The following is a 20,243-nucleotide window of genomic DNA, read 5'->3' on the forward strand; positions in this document are numbered from 1 at the left end:
TGGATCTCCAGGACTGGCTGCCTCCGCTAGGGAGGGAATAGGCCAGGCCCCTCTGCAGCGTGCTGCACCGGGGCTCGGTCAATGCTCCCCAGCCTCCCCAGCGCTAGCCTGGCCTCTGGCTGAGCGCCCCAGCCGAACAAGGGCTTTCCCAGTTCCTGGCTCCTCTGGGTCTCGCCCCTTGCCTTAGGCTCATGCTGCAGGCTGTGGTGGGCATGGCCCCAGGAGTGCGCGGAGCTCACAGGTGCTGCCGGCCATGTTGCCAGCTTAGCGACTTTGTCACCAGATATAGTGACTTTTTGGTTCCCTAGCAAGAAAATAAGTGTCCAAGTGACCTGTGACAAATCTAGCGACTTTCACTGCCAATGAGAGTGACATTGAGAGAAAGATGTCACCAACAGGCGTAGTCACCGAATCATTCACAAGCCGCTCAATAGTGTTCATAAAATCCACTCTGTGCTCTTCTTACTACGTTCTGCTGCACCCCAAGTCAGTGTCATTACGTCCCAGCTGAGCACGTCCTCGGAAGGAATCGCATTCCCGGGCTGCTTGGGCTGAGATCACGATAATCTCCGGTGAGGAAAAGAAGTTTGTGGAGGCTATTTAAATACGTTGCTAAAGCCAGGTGCACGTTGGAGAGAGCAGCATGTTAGCCAGGGCTTGTTTTTACCCAGATGTTTTTCTCGCTGCTCTGTAGTAGGTAGCCCAGCCTGTGATGCAGGGGAAGATGGCTAATGAAGCAGCTGGGCCGGGGAGCAAGTTAGCCAGCGAGAGCCACACGCATGGAAGGTGGAGAGACAGGGCCATGTGCCCCAATGGGGCGGGGGCACCAGGCCTTCAGGGATGAAGCCCTTTCTGTAGGATCAAAGGTGGAGCTCACTTGATTTCAGTTCCCCTTTACTCCTTCCCCCGGCTTGGCCTGGGGTTCCCTGCCCAGCTCTTTTCAGAAATGAAACCCTGGAAGTGGGGGGAAGGGACCTGGCTAGCACATTTTTGTTTTTAAATCTACTTTCTTTGGCTCCTGCAGTGCCGAGCTCAGGTCAGGTGGATGCCCTCTTCCCCCTCTTCCCCCCGGCTCTGGGCTCCCTCTTTCACTCACCTGTCGGCTCCAATCCAGGCTGGCAAGAAAGGGAGGATGGGCTGAAATGAACCAACCCCAGCTGTACTGGTCTGCCCTGTACAGAGAGCCCTGCCCAAAGAGCAGAGGGCTGCAGTTTCCTGCCCGATGAGCAGAGGGCATCCTCCTGCTGATGACAGTGTCCTGGTGTAGTTGCTTCTGGTGTGCAACAGAACGTAGTAAGACAGCATGGTGGATTTTATTAACACTATTGAGCCACTTGTGAATGATTTTGTGACTATACTCGCCTGTGTGTGTGTGTGTAAAACTCGCCTGTGTGTGTGTGTGTAACTCGCCTGTGTGGGTGAAGGGGTGTGTGTGTGTATAATTCTCTGCTGAATTCTCTGGAAATTTTTTTGGTGACATTTTGGACTCCTTCGAGTGCTTAAACAGCTGCATCTAGCGACTTTTCAGGGTTTGTCTGGTGACGTCCTGCTTTGCGGAGTTGGTGACACCGCGGGGCTGGCTCGGGGCTGGCAAGGACCTTCTCTTTGCTTTGACTTTGGCCTGTCAACTGCCCTGCCCCGGCCAGGCCTTTCTCCTTACAGGACCCAGGTGGGAACCAGGGTGGGCTTGGCCCCCGGGCAGGGAGTTGCTGGGCTTTGTGGGGGGCTGGGCTGTGAGGTACTTCCCCCTGGTTCTGGTGCCGGAGAGGGAGCCGCAGTGGCCAGGAGTGCCCCTGAGTTCAGTTGCTTGCTGGGGCCAGACTCCCGTTGCTTACACCAGTGTAACCCTACTGGCAGCAAGGAGATGCCCCAATTTACTCCAGCACGTGAGTCTGGCCCTTGTGTTTATGTCTGATGCTCTCCCCACCTTACACTCTGTTTTGCAGCAGGCTGTTCCTGGCCTGGGCCCCCAGAACCTCCTCTTTTGCAGAACACAAGAGGGCCTGTCTTTGATTCTTTCGCTACCACCCTGGCCTGCCCAGGGCTATCAGCAGCCCCAGCCTCCAGCCCTGGTCCTGCTGCTCTAGGAGGGAGAGGACGCTCCGCAATCTGCAGCAGGGCCCGGGCCAGCCAGCAGAGCAAAGTCCCAGCACCCCTTGGCCCAGACGCTGGGAACGGGGGAGCTCCACTGACTGCCTGGGGAGACAGCCCAGCCTGTCAGCCAGTAACACGGCACCCGCTCCCCCAGGACCCTGGCTCCTTCCTGCTAATCCTGGGCCAAGGAGAGCCCTGGGGTGCACTTCCCATAACCCAGCCCCGGTGGCACCTGCCCTGGGATCGGGGATTGGACCCTGCGCTGCTGTCCAGCACTTCCCCCCAGCAACGCAGCAGCCAGCTCAGCTCAGGCATGGGCTGGGCTGGAGATGGCCGGATCCAAAGGTCTGGGTTGGTCACGTCCAGCTGGTTTGGTTCAGCCATTCATCGGGGGCCTGTAGCAATGTTTGGATCTGGGTCTAGGTTTGGATCCAGACCCTCCCCCCACGCCCAGAGTCTGGGGGGGTCGTTGACTTTATCTTGACTTTAGCAAAGCTTTTGATACGGTCTCCCACAGTATTCTTGCCAGCAAGTTAAAGAAGTATGGATTGGATGAATGGACTATAAGGTGGATAGAAAGCTGGCTAGATTGTCGGACTCAATGGGTAGTGATCAATGGCTCGATGTCTAATTGGCAGCCAGTATCAAGCGGAGTGCCCCAGGGGTCGGTCCTGGCGCCGGTTTTGTTCAACATCTTTATTAATGATCTGGATGATGGTGTGGATTGCACCCTCAGCAAATTCGCAGATGACACTAAGATGGGGGGAGAGAGAGATACGCTGGAGGGTAGGGATAGGGTCCAGAGTGACCTAGACAAATTGGAGGACTGGGCCAAAAGAAAACTGATGAGGTTCAACAAGGACAAGTGCAGAGTCCTGCACTTAGGACAGAATAACCCTATGCACTGCTACAGACTAGGGACCGACTGGCTAAGCAGCAGTTCTGCAGAAAAGGACCTGGGGATTACCGTGGACAAGAAGCTGGATATGAGCCAGCAGTGTGCCCTTGTTGCCAAGAAGGCTAACAGCATATTGGGCTGCATTTAGTAGGAGCATTGCCAGCAGATCGAGAGAAGTGATTATTCCCCTCTATTCAGCACTGGTAAGGCCACATCTGGAGTATTGCGTCCAGTTTTGAGCGCCCACCTCTACAGAAAGGATGTGGAGAAATTGGAGAGAGAGTCCAGTGGAGGGCAATGAAAATTATCAGGGAGCTGGGGCACATGACTTACGAGGAGAGGCTGAGGGAACTGGGCTTGTTTAGTTTGCAGAAGAGAAGAGTGAGGGGGGATTTGATAGCAGCCTTCAACTACCTGAAGGGGGGCTCCAAAGCAGATGGAGCTCGGCTGTTCTCAGTGGTAGCAGGTGACAGAACAAGGAGCAATGGTCTCAAGTTGCAGTGGGGGAGGTCTAAGTTGGATATTAGGAAACACTATTTCACTAGGAGGGTGGTGAAGCACTGGAAGGGGTTCCCTAGGGAGGTGGTGGAATCTCCATCCTTAGAGGTTTTTAAGGTCAGGCTTGACAAAGCCCTGGCTGGGATGATTTAGTTGGTGTTGGTCCTGCTTTGAACAGGGCGCTGGACGAGATGACCTCCTGAGGTCTCTTCCAAGCCTAATCTTCTTCTGCTTCTTCTTCTTCTATGGGTTAGGCCCCTCCCAACAACACACCTTCCCTGACACCCCTCAGTAGTGGGTGATTGCCAGACCTGGGCTAAGCATGTGCTAAATAACCAAGCAGGCCACGCTCATGTGGGGGGCCAATGGGCAGAAGCGAGTGACCTGGAAGCTGCGCAGGGCACCAGTTGGGAACAGCCCAGCCGTGGCTAGGACAACAGTGGATGCAGTGGAGAAAGACTGAGGGGCAGAGCTAGTGGGGAGCCCTGGGCTGAGGTAGCAAGAGGACTGGACTGAGGTGCATTGCCGTAGCTGAGGGCACCAGCAGAGCTGGGGGACGGTGGGGTGGCTGAGGAGTGGAACAGCAGGGGGCTGCGGGTTGAGATTGAGGGGCACCAGCAGAGCTGGGGCAGGGAGGCTGCTCAGGAGTGAACAGCAGGGGGCTGCGGGTCGGGATTGAGGGGCATCAGCAGAGCTGGGGCAGGCGAGGGTCAGCAGCGGAATAGCCTGGCAGTGGGCGCAGCCTAATGGAACCCGTGAAAGAAACACCCGTCCCCCAGCAGTGAATTAAGGCCTTTACTGACGCGCGGCTTGTGCAAACCCAGCCCCTGCAGCGGGAATGCACCAGCGGTGCCCTGGCAGAGCAGTACAACCTCCAGGGAAGGGAGGGGCCTGGAGCCCGGCTTTGGCGATGCTGTTTCGGGGCGACCCCCTGCCTTGCAGCCCCCCTCGAAGAATGGGCAGCTCCAGGGATCACTAATGGGGTTTCTCCTCCCTGGTGTGATGCTGGCCCAGGCTGGAAGCGGCAGGAACTTGCCCCCACCCTACCCCGAGAAGCCTGGGCCATGGAGGTGGCGCGCTGCTCCCCCCGCAAGGTTCCCCTGCTTCCCCAGCTGGGGAAGACACTTGCTTGGCTGGTCCCTGCCCTCCAGGCAGATGATGCTTTGGGTGGGTGGCGCCTGAACACACGAACGGCCGCACTGGGTCAAACCAAGGGTCCCCCTCGCCCGGTATCCTGTTTCTTGACAGGGGCCAGGGCAGACAGTTCGTTGCCAGATGGTTCTCCCGGCCGGCCGTGCCCGTGGGGACCAGGCTAGGATCCCACCTAGCGCAGCCAGTGTCCTTCCCAGGAAACTGTGTAGAGAGCACAGAACAGCAGGTCTGTTTGTGGACAGGGTTCCCGGGGCCTCGTTCCCTCCCTGGAGCCTCAGCCAGCAGCGGGGAGCACGAAGGCCATGGCAGATCGTCCACCAAGCCGCAGCCTGTTGCTACCGTCGCCCGGTGCAGTTTGGTGGGTGTGCCCAGGATGCTTGCTCGGCAGCCCCTTAGCAACGGGAGCAGCCCTGACCCCACCGTTCTGCCCATCACCCTGCCCACGACGCAGGGCTCCGACTGTGTTCCCAGAGTCTCCCTTGGCCGGCGCCCGGGCCGACTCATGCCTGCTCCTCCACCAGCTTGCTCGTGGCATGCTTGATGCGGTCATTCTCACGCAGGTTGCGCAGCCGGGCACCCCGGCTGGTGATCTCCTCCACGTGCCCCTGAGGGACCCAGCCCCTCTCCCCGTCCGACAGACGGATCCCCTCGAGCCAGCCTGTGCGGGAGAGAAGGAAACATTAGCTCGTGGGGGGGGGCAGGTGGCACTGCCAGGCCTGCCAGCCGCTGCGGCGTTGGGGCTGGAGAGGGCAGCTTGAGGGAGAAGAAGAGAGACGAAGCCAGGACCCCTCACCGTCGCTGGTCCTCGTCTTGACCCCCAGGATGTCCGCCTTCTCCAAGGTCAGCTCGTCGTGCTCTTGGGCCTTGTAGGCTTTGATGCACTGGACCTGGGCGGTATCTGGAAGCAGCGGCAAGACACAGAGGGTCACGCACCGCCCGGGACCCCGGACAGGGCCCTTGTAAGCGGGGTTTGGGATCTGTGGGAAGGTGCTGAGGGAAACGCAGGGATTGTCAAGCTCCGGTTACTATCCCCTTCGAGAGGGAGTGGCCGGGGTTGCGGCAGGAGCAGAAGCCGCCACGGCTGGGATTCTGCTGCCACCTTTTGCCGTTCAGAGAGCCGATCTGGGCCGGACTGGGCCACGTGCCGAGCGAGGATCGGCCCACAGGTGCAGCCCCCGGCAGAGGGAAACGGCAGTGCTGCTTTCGGAGCGCCAACAGGGGGAAGAGCACAGAGCCCGTGTCCGGCTGCTCCTACCCACTCTGGGACCTCGAGGTTCCACCGGAGACAAAATCTCCCTATGATGTGGCCGGACACATCCCCCCTGAGCCAGTCCAGCCCTGTCTGAGCTCTGCTGGGAGCAGTGAGGGGCACGTGACTCCAGAAGTGGGGAGGCTGGCGCTGGCCTGACAGAGGACTGACTGCTCCATGGCACCATGTTACCTGTGTGTGATTGGGGCACCTGGATGCTAGGTGCTTGGGGCAGGGGAGTACCCAGGGATGAGGGACAGAATCCAGAAGTCACAGCAGAGCTGTCATGTCCCTGCGACCCAAGATCCTGCTGCAGCCAGGCTGGTCCCTTGCTGGGTTCAAGCCCTGGCAGGAGGGGGGCAAGCGCATTCTCAGGGGTACCTGCATTCTCGGTGACATGCTCCCTGTCCGTCTGGGGGCTGGAGGGGACCATTGCCGAGATCCACCGCTGCTTCTCACTCCTGCAGGGCCAGACGGAGCTGGTCAGCCCAGCCCTGCCCAATAGGACAGGCGAGGCTCCCAGAGAGTCACCCAGACTGCCCCCCTGATCTGAACAGGCTCAGAACTGGGGAGAGCCCCAATTGGCAGCGGGTCACCCATCTCCACACAGGCCAAACCCAAGTCCCAGATCCTGATGCCCCAGAACTCCGGGATGGTTCTGATCCAGCCCCGGGGGCAGGGCCAAACTTGGCAGCCTGTGGACCAGCTCTGGTCCTTGCCGGGGTCCTGTGGAGCTGCCCTGTTGGGTACTATATGCTTCCCACTCTGGTAAGCCTGCCTCCAGGGCCAGCTGGGTCCCTCCTGGCAGCCTGGTGGCTTGGGGGATGCGGGCTTGGTGCCTGTGTCAGCTGTGCCCGCTGCTGGGACACTGGCACTGCTCAAGGGCTAAGCAGGCCCCCCCTGCTGGCGGAGTGAGAGACAGCTCCCCGGCATCGCTCAGCAGGAGCTCCCCAGAAATGCTGGCTCTCCGCTGGTCCCCACCAGCCGGCCGGCAATAAGGGCTCCCATCCCAGGCTGGTCGTAACCCTCCCCCAAGCCAGGTGCCAGTGAGAAGGAGCCTTCTCTCCCCCTCCCCTGAGGAGTTGGGCTGGGGTGTTTGGGGGTGTCACATGGAGATGGCCCTTCCCACTGGGCACTCACTCGGTCTGTGCCCGCAGCAAGACCTGGTGCTTCAGCCGCTGGCTGTCAAAGAGCTGGAGGTGGAAGATTTGTCCCGGGACCCCGTGAAGCTTCCTGCTCAGGTCAGTCACTTTCAGCTCCGGCATCTTGGCGTGAACAAAGACAGCGAACTTCCCTGTCCTGGGTGAGATGGGCAAAGGGAGAGAGACGGTGACCGAGGGGCACCGGCGCATGGCAGGCGCTGACGCCTGGGGAGCAGGACAAGCTGCTCCTGTGCAGGAGGGAACCGGGAAACAAGGCACAGACAGGATCGGCTTTCACCCTGTGGCCTGCCCAGCATGAGATGGGTCCAGGTCATGCATCCCCCGGACTCCGCCGGGACCTCTCCCCTGCAGGCCAGAAACTACCACGAACTTGTCTGGGCTCAGAGCACCGACCGTAGGGTGAATGTGGAGCCTCAAGCACCTGCTCCCGAGCTGTGGCCTGCTTTCTCCTCCCAGCATAGGAGAACCTATGAGTGGGGCATCCAGTGGAGACCCGGAAGGAGAGCTGTCTACAGCCTGTTAGCCCAGGTTCTCGTCCCACTGCTGCGAGGACAGCGCACCGCCTTGCTCCTCCAGCCCTGTGAGTGCGAGGGGGCCAATGCATGAACTCCAGCCGAGGAAAGCCAGGCCAGCTAGACCCACGCTCCGCAGGACTATCCCATCCATCCCGCGCAGCTCGCCTTGCCCCGCCCCACCCCACCACTCACTCCTTCCTCCTGGAGAGCAAGAGGCAGTCATTGAAGAGGTGGAGATACACCATCTTGGTGGAGAGCTTGAACTTGGCGGCGAGGGTGCTGATGAGCTGCATGTCCACTTCCACTAGCTCCCCATGCTTCACGAGCCAGCGCGACTGCGAGATCAGCGGGAAGATCTGCCGAGGGCCCCGGCCCAAAAAGGAGAAGGAGACGTCAGAGCCGGGAGGATGTTGCAAGGCTCCATCCCGGAGACACAATGACCACTAGCCCACGACACATCAATGGTCCAACGGCCTGGCCAGGGTGTGAACCTCCCATGATGTAGCTGCACCAGGGGCTTGGCTGGTGGAGCCCAGTGGCTCAGCTGAAGCCTGGGACTCGGTAAGGATGGGGAGCCCTTTACATTTTATTCTGGCTGTGGTGGGAGTGAGAGTGGCTGGGGGATCAGTGAAAGATACAGAGCGCGAAGGGCTCTGGTCACAGGAGCAGGCCAGTGGTCTGTGCAGATGCCTGCAGAGGTAGCAGCTCTGGGGGCAGTTCTGAGCAGGGAGCTGGTGTCTCCATGGCAGAATATGTGGCCATATGGAGGAGGCCTCCAGTCAGCATGTGAACTCAGAGCCCATCACCTGCATGCTACGAGACTGGACTTTAAAACCCACTGGAGCCTGGGTTCCTAGGCAGGGCCGATCGAGCATCACCCTGTCGAACTCACACACGGTATCGAACCAGAAGTGTCTGTGTCTAGAACGCTTTTGGTGGCGGCACACCCTGTTCAGAGCCTGGTCCAGATCCCCATGGGGTGTTCGTCTGTCTCCACTAGACACAGATTGGCACCAGCTGAGGATCTGGCTGATTCGCCCCTTTGGTAGCTCCCGCAGTCCCTGGAGTTGGCCCAAGATGCACCCGGCCCAAGACGCACACGCCCTGGCTGTGCTTTCTCTGGTAGATCCGGTCTGTGTTCCCTGGGTCCGGTCTGTGTTCCCTGGGTTCGCTGCTTTCTGGGGGGAACCGGCTTTCTGAGGACTCTGCCCCCCCTCCCCTTTCCCCCAGACGAATCCCTGCACTCACCTTACTTTCAAAGTGGATTTTCTTGTTCAGATGAATGAGCTCCTCGGTTCTCTTCATGGACTGGACGCTGGCGTTGCACTCCTTCACGAGCTGAGGAGGTAAGGGAACTGTTAGCCGCCACCACGCCGAATCTCCACTCAGCCAGTGCAGAGGGGCCAGAAAGCCCCCAGGGTCAGCCAGCTGAGAATCTCCCCCCGACAAGGGAGCTCCCAGATGGTGCAGATCCGGCAGAAATGGCCCCGGCGTCATCCCCAGAGAGCTCTGGGCTCCAGACAGTCCTGGCTGGCATACAGTCCTCTGGGGATGGGGGGAGTGTTTTCCCAGCTGGTGGAAGTTAGAGCTGCCCTAAGGCCGCTCTAACCTATGCCAATGGCCAGAGTGTTGCCAAGGTGTAAGCGGTTCCCTGACAGGCCCCTCTGTGCCACCCCACATTGCTACTCAGTGCCATGGAGAATCTGAGCCAAGACAACAGAGAGGACCCACAATTCTCCCTGCAAGGACACCTGTCCCAGTCACATACACACCCCCAACTCAGAAAGGCCCCAAGGTACACCCTCCCTCCCCACACACACACAGCTCCAGTCACAGAGACAAAGCAGTGCCCATCCTGCTCTCCCACCCAGTCCTCGCAGCCCATGTGGTGAGATTTTATACCATTCTCAAAGCCCTTCCTGGCCTTCGCCAGTTACCTTCTTGAGCTGATTGAAGGCCTTGGTGGCCGTGTCCTCGTCCCGGGAGCCCTGCAATGTGCGTTTCAGGATGTTTCTGCAGCAGGAGACAGAAAACGTATCGACTTAAGAAGCGTCAGATGCCCCAGGTGTCAGTCCCAAGCCAACACCTCAGCACCAGAGATCAGCAGCCCTGACCAGTACCAGGGGCACAGATCAGTAGCATGAACCCAACGTGAAGTGCCCCAGGAGCAGAATGGGTCAATGGCACCAGCTGATTCCAGAGCTACAGACTCAGGCCTGTAGCGTGTTCGAGGTCGAATTCGGCTGGCACCATGTGAATCCAGGGGGACTTTGGTAATCTCAGCACAGGTGCTCGGTAGCACAACGGGGCCCTTGTGCGATTGTGAGCTTTCCATGGCAGGGAACATTGCCGGTGTAGGCTGAGCCCAATGCACTGTGACCCTGCCCCTTGGGCAAACCTTTACAGGGCCCTTTGTGCTCTGCTCTGGCCTCCTGGCTAACACGGACCAGGGCAAAGTTGATGGCAAACCCTGCCTAAATCCAGGGCGGTAACAATCCGCTCTCACTCTGGTGCCGGCGATTGTCCCCCCGTCCAGAGCCACGAGGAACGGGGTCCAGTCTGTTCTAAAAGCACCTTAGGAGCTATTTATAACAAGTCCTGGTCCCGGGCACAGTACCTGGCCATTTGGGGGCTTATATTGGGCCCTCCCCCCCCTGTACTGGGAGCTCCAGCAGCTGGGGAAATCTCAGGGCAATCTAGAGTGTCTGATCAGGGTTCAGTGCAAATCGGTAGCTTTCCATGGAGGCTTTGGTCTCTCCTGCACATTAAATAACAATAATAGCTAGCTCTTACACAGCTCCGTTATCAGGAAATCTCAAAGCACAGCCCAAAGGAGATCAGTATCTTCACCCCCATTTTACAGCTGGGAAACTGAGGCACAAAGGGGCTGTGTCTTGCCGGAGGTTACCTAACAAGGCAGTAGCAGAGCTGGGAATAACCACTCAGGTCTGCTCTATCCACCAGGCCATGCTGCCTCCCTTGGTTCCCCGAGTACTCCGGACCAGTGCTAAGTACCATGGCAGCTGCCAGTGGAGGAAGTTCGTTTCCAGACACTGAGAGTTAGGCGCCTGGTACCAAAGAAAGGGATAGCCCAGCAGGTGTGTGGATCGAGTGAGGCATAAGGGAGAGGGTGGCGTACACTGACTCCAGTCTGCCACTTGAGGTCACCAGTGCCCTACATCCCGGGCCTCTGAAAGCTTCAGCTCATGCCATAGGTCTAATCGTGAATCCCGGAGGCGGCTGCTGCCCCAAGCCTTGGTTCGGATATCTATGCCTGTGGGAAGCAGCACGTGGGACAGTCTGGGAGCTGTTTCTTTATATCTGGAGAAGGCCCAGGGGTAACACGGGGGAAGCCCTAGGCAGAAGCTTTCCAGGGAAGCAGAGAGAGTTCCTTGTGCAGTGTTGGAAGAAAGTGGCTCCCTCTGCTATTCTGTCCCATTGTCACCCAACAGCACCAACAGCTCGCGATCGTGTTAAGTTTGCCGACAGCTGGGGGAAGATTTCATAACAGAGCTGGGCGGGACATGGGTGTTCCCATCCTGTGACAATTTTCGAGGTTTCAAAAAAATTTTCTGTTTCTTATTGGGACACAGCTGAAATTGTTTGGAGAGAGAGAGAGAGAGACCCACCCCACAAGAGCCGGAAGCTGGGTGGTTAGAGCACTCACCACGGTTGCCAGAGACCATGCTCTGAATCAAGCAGATTCAGCCTAAATTCCCCGGCCTTGGACAAGCCTCGTCACCCCCTCCGTGCCTCAGTTTCCCCATCCCTAAAATGGGACTTGGTGCCCTTGTAAGGCACTTAAAACACCCCTACCTGGTGGTCTGAGGGAACCTGATCTCTGGTCTACAGAGAGAGCTAGACAGCAGAAATGCCTGAATGCCCTGCAAGCAGGTTGTAAGCAATCACTGCATTGTTGGGTTGCTAACACTGCAGGACTGGGCTCGGCATGAGAGATGCAAAGTGAAACCGCCTAAGATTGACCAATGTAGTGCCACCGTTGGTTGGTGAAGAAATGTGACATGGGTTTTAACAATCTCCGGGGGACATCCTGCCATTCTGACAATGGCTTAGCTCCGCTTGTCACTCGGGTGCAGCCCCCAGGGAGCCCATCAGGAGTTTGGCCCAAGTAATAGCAATACAAACAGAATCCAAACAACGGGCTGTGTAGTCACACTGAGCCCTCCTCAGCTGCAGCTCTCCAAGCACTTCACAAAGGTGGGGTATCTGCATGGGATGGGGGGGAAACTGAGGCGAAGGGAGGGGAAGCAATGTGCCTGGGGCAAACAGTGAGTCAGTGGCAGAGATAGGCCTTAGATTGCACTGTGGTGCCCTATAATTCAGGGCACTTCCCTTTAATGCCAGGCCGGCTCTGGCTGGAGTGATACTCTCCAATTACATCCCTGCACACACACACACACACACACACACACCCCGGGGCTCACCTCCACCAGCATCTGCAAGCGCATGACCCTCTGGAAGGGCAGGATGAGGAAGGAGGTGAGAGGTAAGCGCTGACACATTGGCCCCTCTTCCAGCTTTGCCAGGATCCCTGGGAATTTAGGATTGTCCTGCCTGGAACAATGTGAACAGGAATTTTAACAAGTCTCCAGAGCCGCGGTGCTAGGGGCAGAGGCTCCCAGGATGTCAGGGGCAGCACACCCAGCCGGGTCCCCAAAGCCCACCGGAGTTAGCGGAGGCTTTCCACTGACATGAGTGGGCTGTTGGATCAGGCCAGAAGCAAGTGATGAGCCTGTGCGACGCACCCGGGGCTCTCCATCGAAGCACCCGAGGGCCCTCTCCAGAAGCCGTCACCACAGGAAGGGCCTGGCACTGGGCAAGGGCCCACCCACACCCACTCCAGGAGACATCCCCGCAGGAACTAGCAGGATCCAGGGCTGGGCAGGACAGGAGCCTTCTTAACTGGCCAGGGAGGGAGGTGGTGGGAAGGGGAAGCTGGTGAGAACCGTCCTGCATCCCTGATGGACCAAATCCCTGAGGAGCTAAGAGGAGACAGAGCTGGACACATAGAGATAAGGGAAGGGTGAAAGGAGGCTGTGGGGGACACAGGGGACCCCCAAGCCCAGAGCTCCCCCCTGCCTGCTCACCAGCCCCCCATCCTGAGCTCCCCGCCACCTGCTCACTGGCCCCCGCAGCCCAGAGCTCCCCCCTGCCTGCTCACTGCCCCCCAGCCCAAAGCTCCCCCCCACCTCCTCACGAGCACCCCCAGCCCAGAGCTCCCTTCAACCTGCTCACTGGCCCCCCAGCCTAGAGCTCCCACACCCTCCTGCTCATCACCCACCCCAGCCCAGAGCTCCCCACCCACCTGCTCACTGCCCCCCCAGTCCAGAGCTCCCCCACCCTCCTGCTCATCGCCCACCCCAGCCCAGAGCTCCCCGCACCTGCTCACCAGCCCCCAACCCAGCCCAGAGCTCCCCCCACCTGCTCACTGCCCCCCCAGTCCAGAGCTCCCCCACCCTCCTGCTCATCGCCCGCCCCAGCCCAGAGCTCCCCGCACCTGCTCACCAGCCCCCACCCCCAGCCCAGAGCTCCCCCCACCTGCTCACTGGCCCCCCACTCCAGAGCCCCCCACTTGCTCACCCGCCCCAGCCCAGAGCTCCCCCCCAGCTGATCACTGGCCCCCCATCCCAGAGCTCCCCGCTCAGCTCTGCTCTCTGCGTGGCCCCCGGGGCGGTGCTGTGGAGCAGCAAGGCCTGTGGGCGGCGTGGGGCTCACGCACAGCAGGCGCTGGTAGGTCTGCTCCTGGTAGGCCTGGTTGGTGACGTAGGGCAGGTAGACCCGGCGGAAGGCCGGGCAGTGGCGCAGCACGATGTCGCAGATGTCGAAGTGCAGGATGTTCTCCTCCAGCCGCTCCTCCAGCTCCAGCAGGAACCTGCCGGGGAGCCAGGGCGTGAGACGGGGCCGTAGCGGGCAGGCAAACCCGAGGCCCCGAGGAAACCGCCGGCCTTTCCCAGCACTGGGTGGGGATGTGATGCCACTGCCTGGTCACGCCCGGGGACGCTCGAGGCCCCGGCTCTATCACAGCGTTGTTGGGAGTGGTCTCCCTCCGGTCTGGAGAAGGGTCCTCAGCTCCCCGCAGCCCTGGACTAAGGTGTTAGACCCTGAGATAGGGCCACAAGACAACACCCGAGAGCAACACAAGCCTGCACCACAACCCCATGGTGCTCTGAGCACCAACATCTCCAGAACCTGGGCCCCCCTGGACCAGGGCGCCGGGCAGAGCTGCAGGGAGAAGAACCTGAACCGAGTTCCCTGGTCACCTGAAATGGCCCCTCGGCTCGCTCCTGTCTCACCCTCCACCCCGCCCCCCGCTCCCCAGCAGCACCTTGCAGGAAGTCAAAAGGCCCCGTCCCCTGGGAGGAGCTGACCTTTTGCTGACGTCCTTCACTTCGGGCAGCTTGGAGAAGAGCCACTGCTTCTCCTGGGCTCCCAGGCACTCGTTCAGCTCCCGCGAGTTCATGAAGTGCTGCACCGCGATGGAGAGGCTGTGGATGTACGAGGCCTCCGAGGTGATCAGCTCAAACTTGGCCTGCCGGGGCGAGAGCGAGGGGGAACCCTCGACAGGTTGGTCTTGGGCGGCGCCAGGGCGGCCTCCTCCTCCTCCTCCACCAGGGCGGCCTCACGCTGCTGCCGCTCGAAAAGGGACCCTGGCGGTGTCCAGTCGGCAGGGCTGACCGGACACTAAAAGTCCGGTTACCTGCAGTGACGGGCCTCCGCCACTGGGGGGTGGGCAGAGCAGCCGCTGCTGGAGCCCGGAGCCCTCAGGAATGGCCCTGGTGGAGAGGGGTACCAGCGGCTCCCCTATTCTGCCCCACTCACCCCCCCGAATCCCAGAGCCCGGCTCTCCCTCCCCCACCCTGCCCCAGTCACCCCTCCACTCCTAGAGCCCTGCTCAGCTGGCAGGGAGAGAGCAAGGAGCAGGGATGGGGCCTCCAAGGAAAGAGGCGGAGCAAGGGGCGGGGCCTCGGGGAAGAGGCGGAGCAAGGGGCGGGGGAGATTCCGGTGCTCAGTGTCTGGTTTTCACAAATGAGAAAGTTGGCCACCCTAGAGAGGGCGCGGGCTCTGTGACAGGGGCGTGCAGCACCAGCGGCATTGTGTCTCCCTGGGCTTCCCCCTCCCTCAGCTCTGCCAGTGCCCCTCAGCCCTGACCTGCAGCCCCCTGCTAGCCCAGCCCTGGGCTCCCCCCTTCCCCAGCTCCCAGCGCCCCTCAGCCCTGACCCGCAGCCCCCTGCTAGCCCAGCCCTGGGCTCCCCCCTTCCCCAGCTCCCAGCGCCTCTCAGCCCTGACCCGCAGCCCCCTGCTACCCCTGCCTTGGCTCTCCCCTTCCTCAGCTCCCAGCACCCCTCAGCCCTGACCCGCAGCCCCCTGCTAGCCCAGCCCTGGGCTCCCCCCTTCCCCAGCTCCCAGCGCCCCTCAGCCCTGACCCGCAGCCCCCTGCTAGCCCAGCCCTGGGCTCCCTCTTTCCCCAGCTCCCAGTGCCCCTCAGCCCTGACCCACAGCCCCCTGCTAGCCCAGTGCTGGTGATGGCCCTGTGAATGCATCAGGGGGAGCCCCGGGGAGGGGGAAGAACGACCAAAGCGAACGGACACCGTGGGCCCAAGAACAATGGAATCAATGGGAGGAACCCGCTGGCCCAGGAAGGTCCTGCCAGCCCTGGTGGCCGCGGGGCAGGGACGACGCCCAGTAAGTGCCAGGCCTGGCTCTGTGTCGGCGGTGGCTGGCCGAGCGCTGGGAAACACTTTGCGTCACGGTGCCCACGCTCCGAGCAGGGGGCCGGCCCCCTCACCTCCTGCAGCTTGCACTCCTGGAGGCTTATGGTGCTGAGCAGCCCGCTGCTCCGCACATCCGGGATGTCCTGCCACAGCGAGAAGGTGGAGCCGCGGGATGAGCGCTGCAAACAGAAGGAGCTGCTGGGCGACAGGCTGGGCTTGGGCAGCGCCAGGGCGGCCTTCTCCTTCTCCTCCTCCTCCTCCACCGCCAGGGCGTCCTCCCGCTGCTGCCGCTGGATCTCCCGGGCGGTGGCGGCGTCGCTGTATTCCTGGTACAGGATGGCTGGGGGGAGGAGGGGTCAGCTGGGCCGAGGGGGCCCTTCAGCAGGAAACGAGACGCCATCCCCAGGGCGAATGAGGCACCCCTCCGGGGGCCCTAGGGTAACCCCATGCGGACATGGTCTGGGTGCGGGAGGGGGGCCCTATGGCTAGGAGCAGGGGGACTGGCCTGGGTCTAAGGGCTGGGGTAGGGAGAAGCAGACTGGCCATAAGGGCAGAGGGGAAGGTCCGCACCAGCTTTGCCCTCTGCCATCTAGCCAGGCCAGCTCTTTCCCTCTGTGCCCATTTCAGGCAGGCACTTCTCTCTGGCTTCTGTGCCCTGTGCTGCCAGCTGGTTCTGGACCAGGCAGCAGACGCCCAAGATGGGGGTTCGCTGGCTGGCTGGGGGGCCTGCAAGCCCTGCCCCGGCATTAAAGGGCCTGACACGGCTGTCCTGCCAGCTGCAGCCTGAGCACAGCTCCAGCTGGGACATGGGTTCCTAAAGGCAGAGGGGAAATCCCCCGGAAGGGATGAGCCAGGTGCTTACAGTTCAGGAGGAACCTCGACTGCCGCCTCTCATGCTGGACCAAAGCACTCAGGCACCCATCCGGCTCCACCTCGCTCCTACAGAGAGGAACACATGGAGGTGGGGGGTGAGGACTGGAGTCATAGATTCATAGATTCATAGATACTAAAGTCAGAAGGGACCATTCTGATCATCTAGTCCGACCTCCTGCACAGCGCAGGCCACAGAATCTCACCCACCCACTCCTATGAAAAACCTCACCCATGTCTGAGCTATTGAAGTCCTTAAATCATGGTTCAAAGACTTCAAGGAGCAGAGAAGCCTCCCTCAAGTCAACCATGCCCCATGCTACAGAGGAAGGCGAAAAATCTCCAGGGCCTCTCCAATCTGCCCTGGAGGAAAATTCCTTCCCGACCCCAAATATGGCGATCAGCTAAACCCTGAGCATATGGGCAAGATTCACCAGCCAGATACCCCGGAAAGAATTTTCTATAGTAACTCAGATCCCATCCATCTAATATCCCATGTCAGGGGATTTGGCCTTTTTACCCTGAATATTTAAAGATCAATTACTTACCAAAATCCCATTATCCTATCATACCATCTCCTCCATAAACTTATCGAGTAGAATCTTAAAACCAGATAGATCTTTTGCCCCCACTGCTTCCCTTGGAAGGTTATTCCAAAACTTCACTCCTCTGATGGTTAAAAACCTTCGTCTGATTTCAAGTCTAAACTTCCTGGTGGCCAGTTTATACCCATTTGTTCTTGTGTCCACATTGGTGCTGAGCTGAAATAATTCCTCTCCCTCTCCTGTATTTATCCCTCTGATATATTTATAGAGAGCAATCATATCTCCCCTCAACCTTCTTTTAGTTAGGCTAAACAAGCCAAGCTCCTTAACTCTCCTTTCATAAGACAAGTTTTCCATTCCTCAGATCATCCTAGTAGCCCTTCTCTGTACCTGCTCCAGTTTGAATTCATCCTTTTTAAACATGGGAGACCAGAACTGCACACAGTATTCTAGGTGAGGTCTCACCAGTGCCTTGTATAACGGTACTAAAACCTCCTTATCCCTACTGGAAATGCCTCTCCTGATGCATCCCAAAACCGCATTAGCTTTTTTCACAGCCATATCACATTGGCAGCTCATAGTCATCCTATGATCAACCAATACTCCAAGGTCCTTCTCCTCTTCCGTTACTTCTAATTGATGCGTCCCCAATTTATAACTAAAATTCTTGTTATTAATCCCTAAATGCATAACCTTACACTTCTCACTATTAAATTTCATCCTATTACTATTACTCCAGTGTACAAGGTAATCCAGAGTCTGCACCCCTCCCCCCCATTGACTTGTAGGGTGGAGGATCAGGGCCTGAAGGCTGAGTTGCACCATGGGGCCTGATCCTGAGCTCACTCACCCCAGTGTCAATCAGGAGTGACAGCAGGTGTCACCCAGACCAAGATCAGGCAGTGGGAATGAGCCAGGGGGACCAGGGTCTCTCTGCTGTCACTACTTTCACTGCCCCACCCCCCGGCAGCTGGAGACACTGTGCCCAGCCCTATGGACACAGCCCTGCTCCTCCATTGCCCTGCACCTGGGACAGGCATCACGCCAGCCCAAGGGGTGTGACATGCACCTTGCAAGGCCATCAGCATGTTGCAAGGAGGGTGGGGCCATCCTGGCTGGGTGTTCCCTCCCGCTTCCAAACACCAGAGTGGCCAGGGCCTGCCTATTAGGCCAGGTGTTATCGCCAGGTGAACACTGAGTGGATCATTTATTGGTTATTTTAGGATCTTAAAAAAATCAAAAACTCAAAAAAAAGAAAAGAAAAGGAGAGAGATAAAAGATGATTAGAAAACAGACGGGCTGAGAAACGCCTCCCGTGTGCCTCTCCCCTTGGCATCCAGCCTGGCTCAGACGTGCCTACGGGGCTGCAGTGGGTGAAATGGGGGACACACTCCCCACATCATGAGGCCGGCTCAGGCCCACGGGGCGGATGCCATGGGGGCTCACCCCCTTCTCCATCAGGATGCTGAGTTTAGTTAGTGGCGCTGGGTATCTGGGGTCTGGTTCACAGCTCTCACCTATAACTGGGTTTGCAGCCCAGTTCCCGCCAGCCCATGCCCTGGGAAATCCAGCTCCTCCAAAGAACTCGGCATCACCTTCCTCCATCCTCCCTCTCTCGACAGTCCAGATCCCTGCAGCCTGCCCATTAGCCTGTGCCTTCTGGTGGGCTGGGAACACCCCCTGAGGGCCATGGGCTCTCCCCGCACACCTTACCTGGGCCAGACATTCCCTGGCTCACTGGGTGACTCTGGGGACGGGAGGCCATCACTGCCCATGCTGCTGCAGCTCTTCTCCCTTCCATTCAGTTTACCTGCAAGGATGGACGGCAGCTTCACAGCCGATCAGGGAGGAGTTGGGCTGGCATCTGTGTCAGGCCGCCCTTCCTCCCCTGCCTCCACTGGTCCATCGCTAACCTGCCTCCAACAGACCTAACAGCTCAGGGGAAGAGGGAGAATCCCATCATGCACCTGTGCGATGATGGGGGAAGAGAGGGACAGCTGTCCAGGATTCCACCCAGTCTCTTCACCATGGCCATGGAGACTCCACCCCCATCTCACACTTTCAGAGGGTCCCTGCTGGATGGGGGGAGCTGGCATTACAGATGTGCCCCTTCCGCTCATGTCTCCTCCCAGGAACATGGTTCTCCACCGTCTTCATTTGGGGGGACCGCTCAATGAGAGAGACCTTGTGGACCCACCATCATCACTCCCAGACCTCCCCACTGAATGTGGACTGGGAGGGAGATCCCCAGGATGGGCACCAAGGACCACAGGCCTGTACACCACAGCATGAAAGCCGCTAACCTGGCGCTATAGCGGGACAGAGCATTTGATGCAAAGGGGTTGGAGTCGAAAGAAAGAAAGAAAGAAAGGCCCCAAGCTGACCATACCAGTTTGACCAGTAAGCCCAGTGTGAGAATCCCAATACCTTCCTGGCTTGCCCAAGCCCCTTTCTCCTTGGAAGCGCTCCTGGCAGAGAGAGACTTGCCCAGCTTGAGGGAGAAGGTGGCCTTGCGCTGAGACAGCTGCAGCTTGTTCATGAGCTCCGAGGCCGAGAAGCGTCGCCTCTCCTGCTCTGCCGAGCCCTTGGCGCTCTGGCCAGCCAAGCAGGGGGGCAGCGCCAGGTCTAGTGTCTCGGGCACCTCGTGGGGAGGCCCCTCAGGAGCTGGCCTCAGGTCCAGCGGCTCCATCCTCTGCAGCGCGAGCTCTCCCGCACACCTGCCGTCCTCATGGACTGGGGACCCTGGGAAAATAGCGTCTCCATCCAGGCTGGGGGACATGTCACTGAGGGTCTCGGGGGAGTAGACCCTGATCTTCCTCCCTGGAAGGAGAGAGGAACCACAGTGAGGATTGGGCCCCAGCTAGCAGGAAAGCGGGGCATGTGGAAGCAGGGCTGATTGGGTCCAACAGAGCGGAGCTGCCCAGGGGAGACAGCTCATGGGGCTGCTCCATCCCCTGGAACTCAGGGCCTGCCACGCTGGGAGCTTTTCCAGCCTTACAGTGCTACCCGCCACACGGGGCATCAGTAGGGCTCAAGCCCAGGAGACAGACCTCTCCCACTTGAGCTGAAGGAGGAGCTCCACCCACTGGCAGCAGCAGAAGGCTATTATCCTCTCTGTGGATTAGTCATCAGAAGGGAGCATGAAACACACAAGGCATGTATGTGAGCTTCCACCCCCAGGACCCCAGAATGCTGAGCCCATCTCTGCCTGCTCCTACCTGTTTTCACAACAACGCCCGACCTTTACAGCAGCTTCTGGCCAGGGGCCGCAGAGAATCAAGCCCCACAGCTGCCCCTTCCTCTGCCCCCATTGTGAGACAGGATGTTTCCTGTTCTACAGAGGGGGAAACTGAGGCACAGAGGAAGCTGATGGCTGATCCTGAAATAGAATCTGGGACTCCTGATTCCCAGCCAGCAGGTTGGCCTCACTCTTGGAGCACCATGAGCAGCCAACGTGCGGTTGCACCAGCAAGCAAAGCTGTGGGCTCATGTGTGCACGTTACTGTTTGCAGACGTGTTTCCAGAT

At 59.3% G+C, this 20,243-nt stretch overlaps 1 protein-coding gene across 2 annotated transcripts in view; it reads right to left on the bottom strand.

The window, feature by feature from the left end:
• Positions 1–4,154: 4,154 nt before the first annotated feature.
• Positions 4,155–20,243, bottom strand: part of LOC119845065 (rho guanine nucleotide exchange factor 19-like) — a 28,073-nt gene continuing 11,984 nt past the window's right edge. For both annotated transcript variants that reach the window (XM_038376827.2, XM_043499990.1), the window contains exons 3-16: positions 19,145–19,537; positions 18,431–18,527; positions 16,165–16,241; positions 15,377–15,642; positions 13,959–14,119; positions 13,310–13,462; positions 12,015–12,144; positions 9,507–9,581; positions 8,818–8,907; positions 7,762–7,925; positions 7,032–7,190; positions 6,273–6,352; positions 5,436–5,540; positions 4,155–5,300 (exon numbers count right to left, since the gene is read on the bottom strand). In XM_038376827.2, the coding sequence (XP_038232755.1) occupies positions 5,143–5,300; positions 5,436–5,540; positions 6,273–6,352; positions 7,032–7,190; positions 7,762–7,925; positions 8,818–8,907; positions 9,507–9,581; positions 12,015–12,144; positions 13,310–13,462; positions 13,959–14,119; positions 15,377–15,642; positions 16,165–16,241; positions 18,431–18,527; positions 19,145–19,537 (2,108 nt within the window). In that variant the 3' untranslated portion in view covers positions 4,155–5,142. The remainder of the gene's footprint in view (positions 5,301–5,435; positions 5,541–6,272; positions 6,353–7,031; positions 7,191–7,761; positions 7,926–8,817; positions 8,908–9,506; positions 9,582–12,014; positions 12,145–13,309; positions 13,463–13,958; positions 14,120–15,376; positions 15,643–16,164; positions 16,242–18,430; positions 18,528–19,144; positions 19,538–20,243) is intronic.

The sequence above is a fragment of the Dermochelys coriacea genome, chromosome 18 (assembly GCF_009764565.3).
Source record: "Dermochelys coriacea isolate rDerCor1 chromosome 18, rDerCor1.pri.v4, whole genome shotgun sequence".
In the NCBI taxonomy this organism is placed as follows: Eukaryota; Metazoa; Chordata; order Testudines; family Dermochelyidae; genus Dermochelys; species Dermochelys coriacea.